This window comes from Octopus bimaculoides, chromosome 3 (genome assembly GCF_001194135.2).
Source record: "Octopus bimaculoides isolate UCB-OBI-ISO-001 chromosome 3, ASM119413v2, whole genome shotgun sequence".
Classification (NCBI taxonomy): domain Eukaryota; kingdom Metazoa; phylum Mollusca; class Cephalopoda; order Octopoda; family Octopodidae; genus Octopus; species Octopus bimaculoides.
The window spans coordinates 72,988,347-73,004,997 of NC_068983.1; the positions used below are offsets into that span (position 1 = coordinate 72,988,347).

At 35.4% G+C, this 16,651-nt stretch overlaps 1 protein-coding gene across 1 annotated transcript; it reads left to right on the forward strand.

The window, feature by feature from the left end:
- The first annotated feature begins 781 nt into the window (after window positions 1–781).
- On the forward strand, window positions 782–14,422 carry LOC106870262 (uncharacterized protein DDB_G0287625). Its single transcript, XM_014916279.2, has 5 exons — window positions 782–952; window positions 4,548–8,218; window positions 11,383–11,449; window positions 12,671–12,762; window positions 13,563–14,422. Exons 2-5 carry the CDS (start codon window positions 4,560–4,562, stop codon window positions 13,693–13,695), a joined length of 3,951 nt encoding a protein of 1,316 aa, XP_014771765.1. The 5' UTR covers window positions 782–952; window positions 4,548–4,559; the 3' UTR covers window positions 13,696–14,422.
- The last annotated feature ends 2,229 nt before the right edge of the window (window positions 14,423–16,651 follow it).

A 16,651-nucleotide genomic window follows, 5' to 3' on the forward strand; every position in this document is an offset into this window, starting at 1 on the left:
GACGCGCAGAGATGCAAAGAAAAAAAAGCGGGGAGGAGCAGAAATACAAAAGATGGGACGATGTAGAAATACGAATGGATAGAGTGAGGTGTGAATAGATTGGAAGCAATGAAGAAAAACAATAGAAGTGTGAAAAAGAGAATGAGGCGGGAGGAGAAAAGACATTGCTTTTAACGTTTACAATTCAGTATCGATACGTCTATATCGTCTGGTCATCTTAATTACAATTGTAAACGACAACGACGATGCGGATTATAAGGAGATGGAAGAAGAGGGTGGTTGTAGGTGGTGACTGACAGGAACAATACATCCATATTTGTAAACTATTCATTCACAGACTACGTCTATACGTTTGTAACAAACATACAAATATGCATATATGCATACACATACACACACACACACACACACACACAAACACACACACACACACAAACACACACACACATACATACATACATACATACATACATACATACATACATACATACACACTTTCATAAATGCATGCCAATATACATATACAAATTTATTCATACGCACTTAAAAACATGAATGTTACATACAAGCACACGGTGATCTAATATTGCGCTCTTCGAAATGCATCCATATAATCAAGAAGTATACTCACCTACTTGAAAACTTGAGGCTCTATAATCAAATAGCTAAACAATGTTTTCAGTCTGGCACCACCTTACTTTGGTCCGTCCCACAAAATTAAGCATTGCCCATGTGATGTCAGGGCGTGTTCACGAAGTATTAGATATGTATAAAAGGAAACTGTTTGTGTCAATGATTCACAGGGCAGCAAACGAAATATCAGCATAAACTGCAATTTCAAAAAATATTCCCATCGGTTCAAAAGAATTTAACACCAAACTTGGCGCACACAATTTTAAGTTGCCACCAACTGTGATAAAACAAGCATCCGCAACTCTGAACAGAGCTGCTAGTAAGTTATTCTTTTTCTCTACATACGTATTTTTTTAATTTCTCACTTGTTATTTTAATTTTAAAATTGTGCATTAAATATGTTTGTACGCGTCAGATTGAATTTCAAATTTTGTAAGCAAATATTCGAAGTTTAAAATACATTAATTAAATTTTAGAAAAATTTTGAGTTGCGCTTCCAGTTTGTTCTCTTCAGAAAGAAACTACACGAAAGATGAACAAGATGCATTTGGTATTTGCCAGTATAAGCTAGAACACTAAATTTGGTTGATAAAGAATTTTTAATCGTCAGTTACTTTGAAAGAAGTTACGATCTTTTAATTTAAAATTTCCATTTCTTTAGGTTTGGCATAAAAATAAACTATTTAATAGATAAAAAAATTTTAACCTGATTGGTTTTCTTTTATTTTAACTGAATTTGTTCTTAAAGATGTTAAAGTTTTATCCTTCTTCCAATTCGGAATATCTATAATATATAATAATATACATAAGTATAAGAGTATAAGGAAAATATTTCGGTTTCCCAGCTTTAAACGTATTAACGATTGAAGTATAGTTTCTATCGGTCATTCCGATTCTTGGTTGAAGTTGTTTTTACTTCATTTTTACTAATAATTATTTTTTGGAAAAGATACAGCTACATTTCATTTCTTCTTTCAAATAACCGTACGCCTGGTCAAAAGTAATAGGTGGTTTGAAAATATTTATAATCTTAAATTTCCTTTTAATATTACAAAGTCGTTAGACAAAAGGTCTATGAATATTCAGTCAGTTTTTTCTGTTCTGAATACAAATCCGGCCGTGATTAATTTTGCTTTTCATCATTCTGGTCATGACAAAACAAAGTACCATCAAGAACTGGAGCCGATCTAATCAACTATAACTTCATTAAATTTGTGGACTTGTGCCGTTGCTATATATCAAAACTATCTTTTCAAAGTTAAACATGGTCAATTGTTGTAAGTTCTCGTGATTTGCGGTCTTAAAATATTTTATTCGTGTTTCTATTGAGTAATAACGGTTAAGGCAGTGGGGAATATCAACTTTCACTTTCTTTTCCACCAATTTTTATTTCTTTTTAATCAAATACGATATTTTGGTTTGTTATTATTATTGTTGTTTAAAGCAAGACTCGGCAGAACTTTTAGCACACCAGATAAAATGCTTAATGACATTTAGTCCATCTTTAACGTTCTGAGTTCAAATTCTGCCGAGGTGGACTACGCCTTTCATCTTTTCAGAGTCAATAAAATAAGTACCAGTTGAGTACTGGAATCGATGTAATCGACTTCCCCCTCCCCTCAAAATTGCTGGCTTTGTGCAATAATTAAAATAATTATAGTTTGATGTTATTAAAAATATAGTTCCACTCAAATACTGGAACGATTCAATCGACTAACCCTCTCCTCCAAAATTTAGGCCGTTTGCCTGTGTAAGAATTTTTTATTATTATTATTATTATTATTATTATTATTATTATTATTATTATTATTGTTATTACTACTACTACTACTATTACTATCATTATAAGGCGAGCTGACAGAATCGTTAGCATACCGGACGAAATGATTGGCGGTATTTCGTCCGTCTTCAAGTTCTGAGTTCAAATCCCGCCGTGGTTGACTTTGCCTTTCATCCTTTCGGGGTCGATAAATTAAGTAGCAATGAAACACTGGTGTCGATGTAATCCACTCACCCCTCCTCTAAAATGGCTGCCCTTATGGCAAAATTTGAAGCCATTATTATTATTATTATTATTATTATTATTATTTTAAAATAAAATATGGTCCGTTGTCTTCTGCTGAACCGGGGTCATCCCTTGACCCTAGGGTCACAGCAGGTCCTCATCTCATGGAGAGTACACGGCGTAAAATGTGTCCGGAACCTAGCAACACTATTTTCTGAAATTCTCCCACGTTAACACTACAAGGGAGTTTGTTGAGTTGCTTATCAAGGCCCTTTTTAATTAGCCCTAACGCTCCAATGCACCACTGGTGCTGTGATGCTTTTCATTCCCCACATCTTGGTCACTTCTATTTCTAGGTCTTTGTACATAAATAACTTTTCAACTTCTTTAATGGACGCATTTCTCTCTGGTGGTACTGTCAGATCTATCATTAAGCATTTCTTATTCTTCCCATCTTTGATGATTATGTCCGGCCTGTATTATTATTATTATTATTATTATTATTATTATTATTATTATTATTATCATTATCATTATTATTATTATTAGTGTTGTTGTTGTGGTGAGCTGGCAAAACCGTTAACACGCCGGGCAAAATGCTTAACGACATTTCGTCCGTCTTGAGTAAAATTCCGCCGAGGTCTACTTTGCCTTTCATCCTTTTGAGATTGATAAAATAAGTACCAGTGGTCGATGTAATAGATTTACACCCTCCCCTGAAATTGCTGGCCTTGTGTTTTGAAATTATTATTATTATTATTATTATTATTATTATTATTATTATTAGAGACAACGGAGTAAAGACCACAGTGTCAGATTAATTGACTTACAAATGTTTAGTTACGTTTCGAGAATCTTCTTTGCTACATCCACTATTCGAAACATCGTCCCTTGTCCTTTGTTGGACATGAGTCTTGCCCGATTGTTGTCATTTGTTCCACCTTCTTGATCAGAATTTGTCAAAATCGTCTCGGCATCGGATCCGTAGATGACCACAGCTTCGTTTGTAGCTTCTGGAGCCCAGCTAGTTAACCTCGATGTTCACCAATAATTTGTCATTCTCGTCAAGTGACCTGCTCGGATTCATTTTAATTTATATTTCTGACAATGCCATGGATATCTGTCTGCATCAATTGAACTGTTCTCCTATCTCTGTATTTGAATGACGAGCATAATTCTTTCGTAAACTTGTTGCATTGTTCCTAGTTTGCGGCATTTTTATTTTATTTTATGTCTCAGAACCGTATGTCAAATTTGGTAGTATGCATTCGTTATATATTTATCTTTTCAGAACCATAATCATATTAGAATTGAAGATGGAACTAGCTCGACCAAAAGACTGCCATCCTCTGTATGATTCAGTGTATGATTTCCTATTTCTTGCAAGGAATTGCTAATATATATTAATCCGAGTAGATATAATCATCAACATGCCGGATGGTCTCATTTTTCAACTTTTACATCGGATTCTTTATGTAGCTCTTTCTGTTTACCATTACTTGGATTTTCTCATGCTCATGTGGAGTTCCACCGATTTGCTTGAGTTCGTTGAGCATTTCATGCAATTTGTCAATAGTTGTATAGAATGCTAAGGTCAGATGTCAAGAATTCGCGAAGTTCAGCTTTTTATTTTAGATAAAACTTTGTTTTTGGTATTTAGACCAAGAGCAGCCCTGATGAAGCATAAATATCAAAAGTGATCCGACATTAATTAACCTGTCTTTTCCTTTGTTTTCTAGTGTATTCCTTTTTTATAATCAGTGCGGTATGATTCTAGGGACGATGCATACTGTCTTACAAATTTGTAGTTTTGAATGTTGAAAATATTTATTTTAATTATATGAGGACAGAGTGTATATTATCATCTCCTGTGTTTCATTTTTTTTTTCTTTTTTTTTTTTCACTTCAGACCTTGTAGAGGATGAGGGCCTCTATACCAATATTTTCTTCGATCTGCTGCTATTTCCTGTTTCTACATGGATGCCACAGTGAACATGTTCTTAGTAGGAATGCACGTGAGCTACCAGGTGGAACTGAACATGATTATTCACCAGGGAAGACAGCTGCTAAGACAGATAACATTGTCCAAACGACTTCACCGAGTGCTACTCCGTCCAGTACAACTAAATGTCCCAATCTAGATTCAAATGATCTCGCAAACAACGGCCATAGAATTATGAAAAGGAACAACATGCAGCGGTCTAGTTTTGAGGCTTCACATGAAAAACGTAGAGTTATCAAAAGAACTGCAAATAGCTGTGTTGTTGCCCAAAGATCGCGTCATGAGTTATCTACCAGACGTACCGACAACAATGGGAGAAACACAATGCGCACTTCAACGTCTAGAACATTCAGCCGAGAAAATATTAGAAACAACAGAATAAGTAACCGAAGACAAAACTCCGGGGCAACTTTAGAAACACGACGTTCCGCAGCTGAAAATGTGCAGAAACTGTCATCAAGAAGGAGTATTGATTCTAGCAGGTCATTGCAAGAAAACACAAGACAACAAACATATAACACCCGCCGAAACTCACTAACACGCGATGTTTCTAGAACACGAAGATCAAGAGCTGTTGACAACATCAGTAGAACTCAAGAAATCCGCAAAGAAATCTCAAATACAAGACAACAAGCAGATAACACTCGCCGAAATTCACTGACACGTGACCGTTCTGTAGTTCCCAGTACACGAAGATCTAGAGATGTTGATAGCAGCCAGAAAATACGAGAAGTTCGTAATGTGGTATCAGATACGAGACGACATGCAGATGACACTCGCCGAAATTCACTGACAGTAAGTTCGAGAAGACAAAGATCCAGATCTGTTGACGCTAGAAGGAGAGTACAGGATACTGGCAAAGAGAACTCAGATATAATACGAAAGCCTGATAACACGCGCAGGGATTCTCTTACACGCGAATCTTCAAGGGATTCTCGAATTCAAAGATCAAGATCTGTTGATACTACCAGAATGAGAACACAGGAAATTCGTAAAGAAGTATCGAATGCAAGACGGCAAACCGATAACACGCGTAGAAACACTCTCAGGCGTGACTCTTCGGTAGTTTCTAGAACTGAACGCTCCAGATCTGTTGACGCTACAAGAAGAATGCGCGACGTTAAGAGAGAAGTATCAAAAACAAGGCAGGAAATGGATAGCACTCGCCGAAACATTCTTACTCGTGATACTCCAGACGCTTTTAGAAATCAAAGGTCCAGATCTCTTGGTTCCAGCAGGAGGACACAAGATATTCGTAAAGAGATACCAAATACCAGACGACAAGCAAACGACGTTTACCGAGTTTCCCAGACCCGCGACACTTCAGCTGTTTTCAGAACACGAAGGTCAAGATCGGTTGTGTCCAGTCGGAGAATTCAAGATGTTCGCAAAGACACAGACGCAAAACAACAAGGAGATAATTCACGCAGAAACTCACTAGTTCATCATTCTTTAGTTGATTCTAGAACTCAAAGGTCAAGGTCGGTTGATTCTGTCAGAAGAACGCGGGAATTAAGTAAAGAACTTTCGAACACAAGACGACAAACATATGACACTCGCCGGAATTCATTAACACGTGAGCCCTTAGTAGTCTCTAGAACTCGAAGAGCTAGAAGTACTGATTCCAGTCGGACAACACAAGACATTCGCAATGAAATATCGAACACAAGACGACAAACAGACAACAGGCGACGAAATTCACTGATGCGTGATCCTTCGGTAGATTCCAGAAAACGAACATCTAGGGATACTGAAGTTAGCAGAAGAAGACGAGAAATTAGTCAAGAAATATTAAATACAAGACGACAAGTAGACGAAACTAGACGAAATTCACTTAGTCGTGGCGCTCCATTAGTTTCTAGAACTGAAAGGTCCAGATCTGTTGATTCTAACAGAAGATCGAGGGAAATCGTTAATGAAATGACAAGAACAAGACGACAGACAGACAATATTCGCAGAAACACTCTTACACGTGACAACTCAGACGTTTCTAGATCTCGAAGATCCCGATCTCTTGATTCCAGCTTGGTTCAAAATATTCGCACTGGGATATCAAATACGAGACGACAAATAGACAACAGTAGAAGACTTGCTGTAAGACAAGATACTTCAGTAGTTGCTAGAGTTCAAAGGTCCAGATCTGTTGATTCCAGCCGAAGAATACAGGAAACTCGCAGAGTGATGGCAAGTACAAGGCGAGATGTAGATAACACACGTAGGGATTCTCTTTCAGATGACACTTCGCTCGTTCGCAGCGTTAGGAAGTTCAGATCCGCAATATCAGAAACGCGCGATGGATCTTCCAATACTAGGCGTGTAATAGATTCCACACAACGAAACTCGGCTGTTCGTGATAAAAAAGAATATATGTCTCGTTTAAGTGATTCTGAAAGAATGAGACACAGTAATCGCCGGAATGTGCACACTCGAGAATCTCGAAACGATAATGAAAACTGGAGATCCATTCCAATTAATTCCCACAAAAGATTAAGTCAAGCAAGAGTACCTGGAAATGTTCGTGAGGAAATGAGCAATACAAGGCGACACATAGACAGTGGCCGTCGAAACGTCTTACTTCGTGAATCTGGAGATGTTTCTAGAAACAAAAAGTCCAGATCTGTTGATTTCAACAGAAAATCATGGCAAGAAAGGATAAAGTTTGAGGTTCGATACGTTAAATCAAATACCAGACGACGGGTAGATGACATGCATCAACCTTCCGTGGTAGGTGGAAAATCCAGGTCTACTGAATCTAACAGAAGGCAAGTTCGTACAGAAATATCTAATAGACGTCAAATAGACAACACACGTCGAAACAGTGCGGTTTATGAATCTCGTGATGTTTATAGAAGACAGACATCTAGATCCGTTGATTCTAACGTCATGTTACATCACACAAGACGGATACGAGACGTTCGTGAAGATACTGGCAATACCATGCGTGAGATGCGACGTACCATTCGAGATAATTTGTCTTATGACCTCCCAAAAGCTTATAGGAACCAAAGAGCTATGTACAGGACACGTCAACAAATTCGCGAGAAAATATCAGACACACGTCATCAAATTCATAATATTCGTCAAAATGCTAGAAGTGCTCCTCACTTCCAGCGATCAAGATTGAGTGATTTTAACAGTTTCAGAATTGCAAGAACTGTTAGCAACCAGGAAGTTAAAATATTTGGAAACTCGAAACAATTTTTAGTTTCTTCCTATCAAAACTTACAGTTTGATATATCTTTCTTCCTGTCAAGAAACTTTGGAGCTATTGTTGTTATAAATCTAGAAAACAAACCATCATTTGTAACACAATCTTCAAACAATTCTCTATCTAACTTGTTGCCTTCATTAACACCACCGAACCAAAAGGCTGAATGGAGCACTGCGATATCACTTGGAGTCCCAGTTGGCCTGCAAATGACAGATAACGAATATTCTCGGCTGACGTTGCCATCATCTTTCGTCCTGTCTAGTGACAGAACAACACAGAAATATATAGGAAATAATGGCATTAATGAGGATTCAACTTTATTAATGAAAAACAATGTAAAGCAATCTAAACTGGAAACAAGTACAAGGTTTGTAAACTTGAATCTTATTTCGCTTATTACTGAATAAATTATTTAAATACGCTATCTGCATGAAAAATATTAGTCGAGTTAGTTTTAATATATTTAATGCAGGGAGCGTTAAAAAGCTAACAAGAAATGCGATGAAGAATAAACCATATTAGTTAATGACTAATACTGCTTTCGTGTTTTCAGCAAATGTGTAAGACAACTCCGGTTATATTTCTATATCATTCTGATCCCATCAACGAAATATTCTTGCCGAAGTATTGGTGGAAGAATCACTCAGTACATTTACTGACGCGTGGCTATAAGGTAAAACGTTTGCTTCTCAACCACATGGGTCTAGGTTCAGTTTTCAGTCCCACTGCGTGGCACCTTCGGCAAATGTCTTCAGCTACAGACCTGCGTCGACCAAAGCCATGAGTGGATTTGGTGGACGGAAACTAAAAGAAGTCTGTCGTATGTGTATGTGTTTGTCCTCCACCACCTCTTGACAATAGGTGTTAGTTTGTTTATGTCCCCCAATAACTTAGCAGTTCGGCAAAAAAAGATTGATCGAATAAGTACAAGACTTTAAAAAAATAATCGGTCGATTCATTCGACTAAAAAGACAAATTTTCAAGCCGATGCCCAGACTGCACAGTCAAATGAATGAAACATGGAAAAGATTGATATAAGAAAAAAGAATTGTTTAGAGAATAAATTATTCAGAGACGCCATCAGCATCAAGCTCAAAAAAGTTAGCTGTGAGGAAGAAAGAGATTTTCACCTTTTAGCAACAGAAAGGATTACTTTCATTGTTGCAGGATGTACGGGAGACAACTTCAAATAAATTGGTTTCGAATTTTGGTACAAGGCCAGAAATTTCGGGGAAACGGCCACGTCGATTAGATCGACCTCCAACGTTCAACTAGTACTTATTTTATCGACCTCGAAAGGATGAAAGGCAAAATCGACCTGACAACTTCAAATACATTGCCGTCTTTATTTGAAATATTTACCAGTAAATGAAAGTAATATCACTCACTGAGCGATATTGTTTTTCTCTCAGGTCATAATTATTTCTACCTAGATCCTTGCATTAAATATGTCAACATTAACCTAACTCTAGTTCACTTTGTTGTTTTATATTACTTATGCTAACTATATATCTTGCCACTTCATCGCTTTTTGCTGTTGTTAACATAATTTTTATTTCGTTTCTTTCCTTTTTATTCTTCTTTTAATATAAAAACATGAATTTGAGACATGCGATTTTTAAAGAACCTAGTTTTTGAGTGAAATTTAAACAATCTTTTATTGTAAACTCACAAGGAAATGCAAACAGGAACCAGAGTAACAGAATTCAATATAAACAGAATATCGTTAACTTTTCTAAAGAAATAAAACAATTATGTTTTTAATATGTAATTATATAAGATATATTTTAACAAGGATATGTGGCTGATCATTCATTTGGCTGTAGTGACTACTGATATGATACGAAGCATTGTCAGAAACTATAGCACTCCAATAAACAATCTCGTTAATGATAGGTTTAAACGTTTTAGACGAAGATTACCTTATGAGCCTTCATATAAAATGAAACCCTCGATATAAAAACAATATAATACAATATAAAAAGATATTAAATGGTAATGGTTTGTGTTGGCTCCGTCGCCCTGTTTAATGCCACCATAGCACCTTGGGTATTGTGGATTAAGTACATTGTTCAAAACATTCGAGCCAGGTCTCCGGTCTAACCATATTTTCATTCCGTTCTCCTTCCAGTCAGTCTCGGAGGCGCTGTAAAGGATCATGAACATTCCTTTCCTCATGACTATAATTTTTTTTTTTTTTTTTTAATAGTAATGCAACTAAGTTCAGAGGAATGAATGTTGTGAGTGAAGACGATAAGTTTAATGCAGAACCCTTCATCGGAGAGAGATGAAATAGCTATCTATAGCCACTTCACCTGTCTTTCAGACCGAAATTTTGCTCCAAACGTAGGGAAAAAAAATCTTCTCACTATTTGAACTCCTTAAATTTATAAAAACCAACTTGGTTATATTATTATTTACTATTTTATCAAGTTAACTCCACTCAGAAATAGCATCACATTAATAATGTAAAGTGTTGTTTCATTTTCACCATGGCAGAAAAACCAAATAAAAACGGTAGTCAACAAAGGAGCCTCCTCATAGTTGTTCGATGTGCTAGAAATAGCAGTCTAATCTTCTGAAATCAAACTGTTTTTCTTTCCAAAAAGCAATGAGATGACACATTAGATAATGTAGTCTTCATTATGTCCTTAAAAATAGATCTCAAAAAGAAGAATCAAGAGTTAAAAGAAGTTCTTTGATGGTAGATTTGATAGACACTGACTTGAAAGTTAACAACACTGAGAAAAAGAGACAAAAAGGAAATATTTTCAACAATTTATACAGAGCTTTACAAGGATATCACTAACTATATACAGTAAGGAAATGGAGTAGTTTTTAACCAGCTTGCCTTACTTTACAGCCAAGTAAGCATTGCACATTCTGATCCATACTTTCAGTACTTTGCTTCTACAAAGTGATAGAAAATTTAAATCTTCTATATAAACACTTAAGGTGGCTTCATATTTACCAGTTCTGGAAGTTCTTTTTCCCCAAGATTGTCACTTTATGCAATAGTAACAGAATAACAAGAATAATACTATACACTATAACAATATACAAATAAGAAGAAAATTAGAAATGCATTTTTTTTAAAACTATTCCAAAAAATATTTTAACAGTCTTTCATCATTGTTTTTGTGACTAGTTATAGTATACATCTGGAATTCCCAAACAGTGTGTCTTAGTACAGTATTTGTCGTGAATCCTCTATGTCTATTACAGTCCCCCCTCCATTTCCTTTATGTAGAATTTCCTCCAATGCTTCAAGAAATAAAAATTAAAACAACCATTTTATTTTTGTCAATTTGCAAGGTTAACAATATTATATCTATGTGTCTGTTATTCGCAAAAGTTTGGCAACTACTATATAAAGATTAGTTGAATATATAAAATATGCTCTTATTTTAGGTTGAACATTAGTATCCCATCACAGAGATTATAATTAGTATTTCTAAGCATGACATTAAAAATTTATGTTATATCTAAGACTTCAAATCATATTAAAAATTAATTATGTTTTATTTTCAGTGAAATCCTTTCAAAATCTGAAGCTGATACCAACCTATTTGATATACCCAGTATCTCAACTCTACAGGTAAGTACTGTTAGTTTCTTACTAAGACAAAAGAGCCAATTTTCTAGAAATTGGACAGTCAACTGTATTAACATCCATATATTACTGTTGTTTATTATTTTATTAATTAGCTGTATAAATAATGAAGTTGCCCTGGTGAGATCTGAATTTGAAACTAGAAAGGTGAAACTAAATATAATGGATTTGGATTGGTACTGTATTGTCTCAGCTACCTCATGAAATATTGATATTTTTATATACTGTTTCACATACATATATCTGTATCCTGGCACAACTCCCTGTCCAAAACCATCCTTCAGAGCACAGTTGAGGGAGGGTGAAAGAGAGATAGACAGAAAAATTCCTGGTCTGACAACATCAAGGATTGGACAGGACATATCACTGCAACTCTGCTATGCATGATAGAACAGAGGTTAGTGGTAACAGCTGACTGAAAAAACATTTAGAGTGGCATCCCAATGACTGGCTGCACCAGTTAAAGGAACTTGATGACTCCATATTTGAATGAGGTGGATAATATTTTTGTTGAAGTAATTGATTTAACAGCTGGATGTTCCTCTTACTGGTAATCATTCAACTTTGAAATAAGAATGGAATCTATTTTTGATTTCACTTATGCACACAATAGCAAGCAAAGTTAGGTGCCTGGCTAAATGGCACAACATAATGTTAATAGTCCAATATGAATTCATAACCTTTTGGTCAATAATCCAGCAACTTAAATTTACCGTCATTATGCATCATGTTTACATTCAATACACAAAAAGTGAGTTGCTGTTCTTGTGCAATTATTCTTTAACTTTAGGTCAGCTCTGATCCAGCACACCTATGAACAAAGATGTTTCAGTTATGATCATTTCATCATTTATATAGAATTAATGTAAAAGAAAGAATGTCTAGGAGAGCAGTAACTCTGAAGGACAGAATAGAGGAGACTCTATTCCTGTCATAGAGAGCCTCTCTAGTGCTAATAACACAATAAAATGCATCCAGTCCATGTTGTAAAGTGGTTGGTGATAGAAGGGCATAATCTTATATAGAAATGCATGTTTCTGTGTATGGTTGTGTAAAGATGGAAAATAGATCGATTCAAGTTTAATTACAAATATGTCCAACCCATGCCAGCATGGAAAGCAGGTATTAAATTATTATTATTATTATTATTATTAACTTCAGTGAAGTTATACCATTAAAATTCTATTTCTTCTTCTCTTAAATCAGACTCAAATATCTCCTAAAGCTGCTGAAGAATCTTCAAATGATCAAACTTTCAGAAAGTATTTCTCAGACATCTTGGTAAATATAACAAACAGGTATGTCAACCATTTTAAACATATAACCAAATACTATAGTAGCAGATGTGGACACAGTATAACTGAATAGTTCAGAAGTTTGCTTCTTAATAAAGAGATACTGGGTTCAATCCTACTGTATGGCATCTTGGGCAAGTGTCTTTTACTGTAGCCATAAGTTGACCCAAGCCTTGAGAGGGATATTGAGTGAATGGAAACTGTGTAGAAGCCTATGCTTTGTCACACATCTCTTTCACAATGACTCTGACTGAGGATTACAATAAGAATACATGTGTTTGTGGAATACTCATTTAGCCTCAAGTCATCCCTAGTTGAGCAGACTTATGATCAAAGTACTCAAAATGTAAAGAGAGTAAGTAATCTCTTTACATTTTGAGTACTTAAGCAGGTGAAGGGAACTTGTCTATGTCTAACTGACAAGATGGTGTGTTTTTTAAAGACTCTCGAAGACATGCATGAGAGAAAAAAAAACCATTGTATTCTCCCATGAAAATCTCATGGCAAATACATAGGACTTGTCAAGGAAGTCACCAGATGTTGTTTGGTGACCTACAAGCACAGGTATGGGAGAAGAGACAGAGTAATATACAGTAAGAAGATGCCAGGTGGCAAAGTGGGATAAAAATATAAGGAAATAAATCAACTTCACCTTTCATCCTTCCACAACAGAACACTTTATCACCTTACTAGTCATATACATGGGATAGTTAAACCAACAATACTCTTCTCCCAATATGATTTAAATGTGAATTTTAAAAATCCATTGCTTTGTCATTTATTCATTTATTTTATTCAAACAGTTTCAAATGGCGCAAGGAAATGCCTAGAACCATTTTGATCAGTATGTTGGCACTAATAGGAATGAGAAGCAACAAAAACATCAACAAACCACTCAACAGACAATTAACTTCGATTATGCCATCCATCTTCTAAAAGATGTGCTGACTTGTAAATCAAATGAACTGAAGACTACTAGACCAACTGACATTGATCCCAAAGGAAATTGAACATTTACTTAATAATCTACCAATCTAGATGAACTGCTTTTTGAAATCAAATACCTAAAATGGCTATATTTATTCTTTAATAAATGCTTTAACTACTTTATAGTGCTAACATCCAACAATGGCGCACCAAAATATCTTGAGAGATACTCTTGCAATATATGTACATGCATGAGTATAACATATAAAAACCGAAAGATAAAGAAATAAAACCATATATATTTGCTTATATAAAACATATTCACATACTCACACATGTAACATGCATATTATAAATGCACACACATGTATGTATATACATATTTGAAGAAACATATATATAATGTATGTGCTTCTTCACTTATGTATATATGCATATGCAACATACACATACAGTACAATGTCATCCATTTATATGGTAACTAGAGAGTACAAAATACAAACACACATCAAACATACATGCATGCTTTGTTATTCAAGGTATTAAAGAATATATATATGTGTGTGTATATATATATATATATATATATATATACACACCAATTAAATCATATTTTCAACATTTTCTTGTTGCTGCATTGTTGTAAGAATTTGTGACTGAGGAAAAAAAATAAAAACATACATTATATATATATACATATATATATAAGGAAATAAAATTATTATTTGAATAAAAAGTCTTCAGCTTCTTTTTCCATTGTTAATCAGCTTTAAAAACAAATCATCGTCATTATCATCATTATTGTCCATCTTCCATGCTGGCATAGAAAAAATTGTTCCCCATCTCACTATAAGATTTGTTTAACCTTAAGTCATCCTTAGTTGAGTAGACTTATGATCAAAGGTGTTCCGTCCATAACCACCTCACTTTTTTCTATCTCTACATATCTGCATATGATATGAGATTTTGTTTTAAACACGAAGAAAATATATGGAAAATGTGTGGTAAGTAGCTTGCTTACCAACCACATGGTCTCGGGTTCAGTCCCACTGCATGGCATCTTGGGCAAGTGTCTTCTACTATAGCCTCGGGCCGACCAAAACCTTGTGAGTGGATTTGGTAGACAGAAACTGAAAGAAGCCCGTCGTATATATGTATGTGTTTGTGTGTCTGTTTGTCCCCCCAACATCGCTTGACAACCGATGCTGGTGTGTTTATGTCCCCGTAACTTAGTGGTTCAGCAAAAGAGACCGATAGAATAAGTACTAGGCTTCTAAAGAATAAGTCCTGGCGTCGATTTGCTCGACTAAAGGTGGTGCTCCAGCATGGTCGCAGTCAAAAGACTGAAACAAGTAAAGAGTAAAAAGAGTACAACCAATATACTCCAAACAAATTAATGTTATAGATATACCCACAAAAGGATGAATGCTACAATAATACTCAAAAAGAGTGAATGTTAAGATATATACGGATGAACATGGTATCCAGTCTGTTAGTAGAGATGGTATCCAGGTCGACAGTTCATACCTAGTTTGCTACAATAGCACCAGTGAGACAGCTGGTAACACAGCCATTCTGCACTACATCAACTGGCTTCATGAAGAGAACTGGTAACAACTGAGTTGCACGTCCAGCAACTACTACCACCGAAAACGTCAGTTGGTAAAGTCTGCCAACAGCAACTGGCTGGCGATGCTTGTTAAATTGACATTTGCTAGATTCATAAATTGGTTTGAAAAGATTAACCCTTTAGCATTTAATGTGGCCCAAATATTCTACCTATTTTATGTTTAAACTGGCCAGATCTGGCCTCTCACACCTTCCCTACAATGTCATTCTAAAAATAAACAATCACATCATCAAAATTTCAAAGCTATGAGATAACACATAATTAATTCAAAACAATGTGAATAATTAATATTAAATTTGACAGAGTAATCTGGATGCTAAAGGGTTAATGATGTAGGATTGTTTTGGCATCTGAGCAAATGAACAACATGGTACACCAGTTGATTGATCTATAAGGTAAAAAAAAAGAGATGCAAACTACTAGTTATTTCCATGGAAACAGCTACTACTGCTATTGTGGAGTAGGTGCACCACTGACTGGTGCCAATTGCTCTGGAAGTATATTCAGCTGTTGAGAAAAGAATGTGAATTTACCATTCACATCACTAGTACACCACAAATATACTAATATCAGATATTTGCTACAATTTGTTTTTTGTTTGTTTTTCTGAAGAATAACGTATGTCCTCAGAAAGAAGTTTCTATTGCCTCATAATATTAATTCACAAGCACTTCCCAATCATGTGATTTTGAGTTCAGTCCCACAGTGCAGCACCTTCAACAAGTGTCTTCTACAATAGCTCTGAGCTGCCCAATGAGTGGATATGATAGATGGAGACTGAAATAAGCCTGTTGCGTGTGTGTGTGCGCGTGTGTGCATATCAGTATGTTTGTTTACATTTGCACTTTTCCGAAAACCAATGAACGACAAGTAGAAATGTTGTGGTCATTTTCTCCTGTCAACATATACCTGCTGATTTCATACCTTTAAAGACATGCAGAATAAGTAGTCCCTGACTTGAAAGACAGGTAAGAGACAGCAACAAGAAGAGCATCAGGTTGTAAAAACAATGTCTTGATAATATATTTCTCTAGCCCATGTTGGCATTGAAAAATAGACATAAAACAAAGCTTATTCCTATTTTTTTAGAGTAACTGGAGATGTGTTTGGTCCAGTAGATGTGTAGTGTTAAGTTAGAGTAAAGACTGAAAACGAGTTGAGAAAGCAAAATTGTGAAAGCATTTATTTTATAAATAGAACTGACTACTTTGTGAAAGGATGATGAATTGTGATGGCGGAAAAGCACGTTCTTATTGATTAGCACTAGGACAGTTAAAGCAAACTAGAGATCAAAAAATATCTGATTCATGACCATCCTATCATTGTGTACTCCAA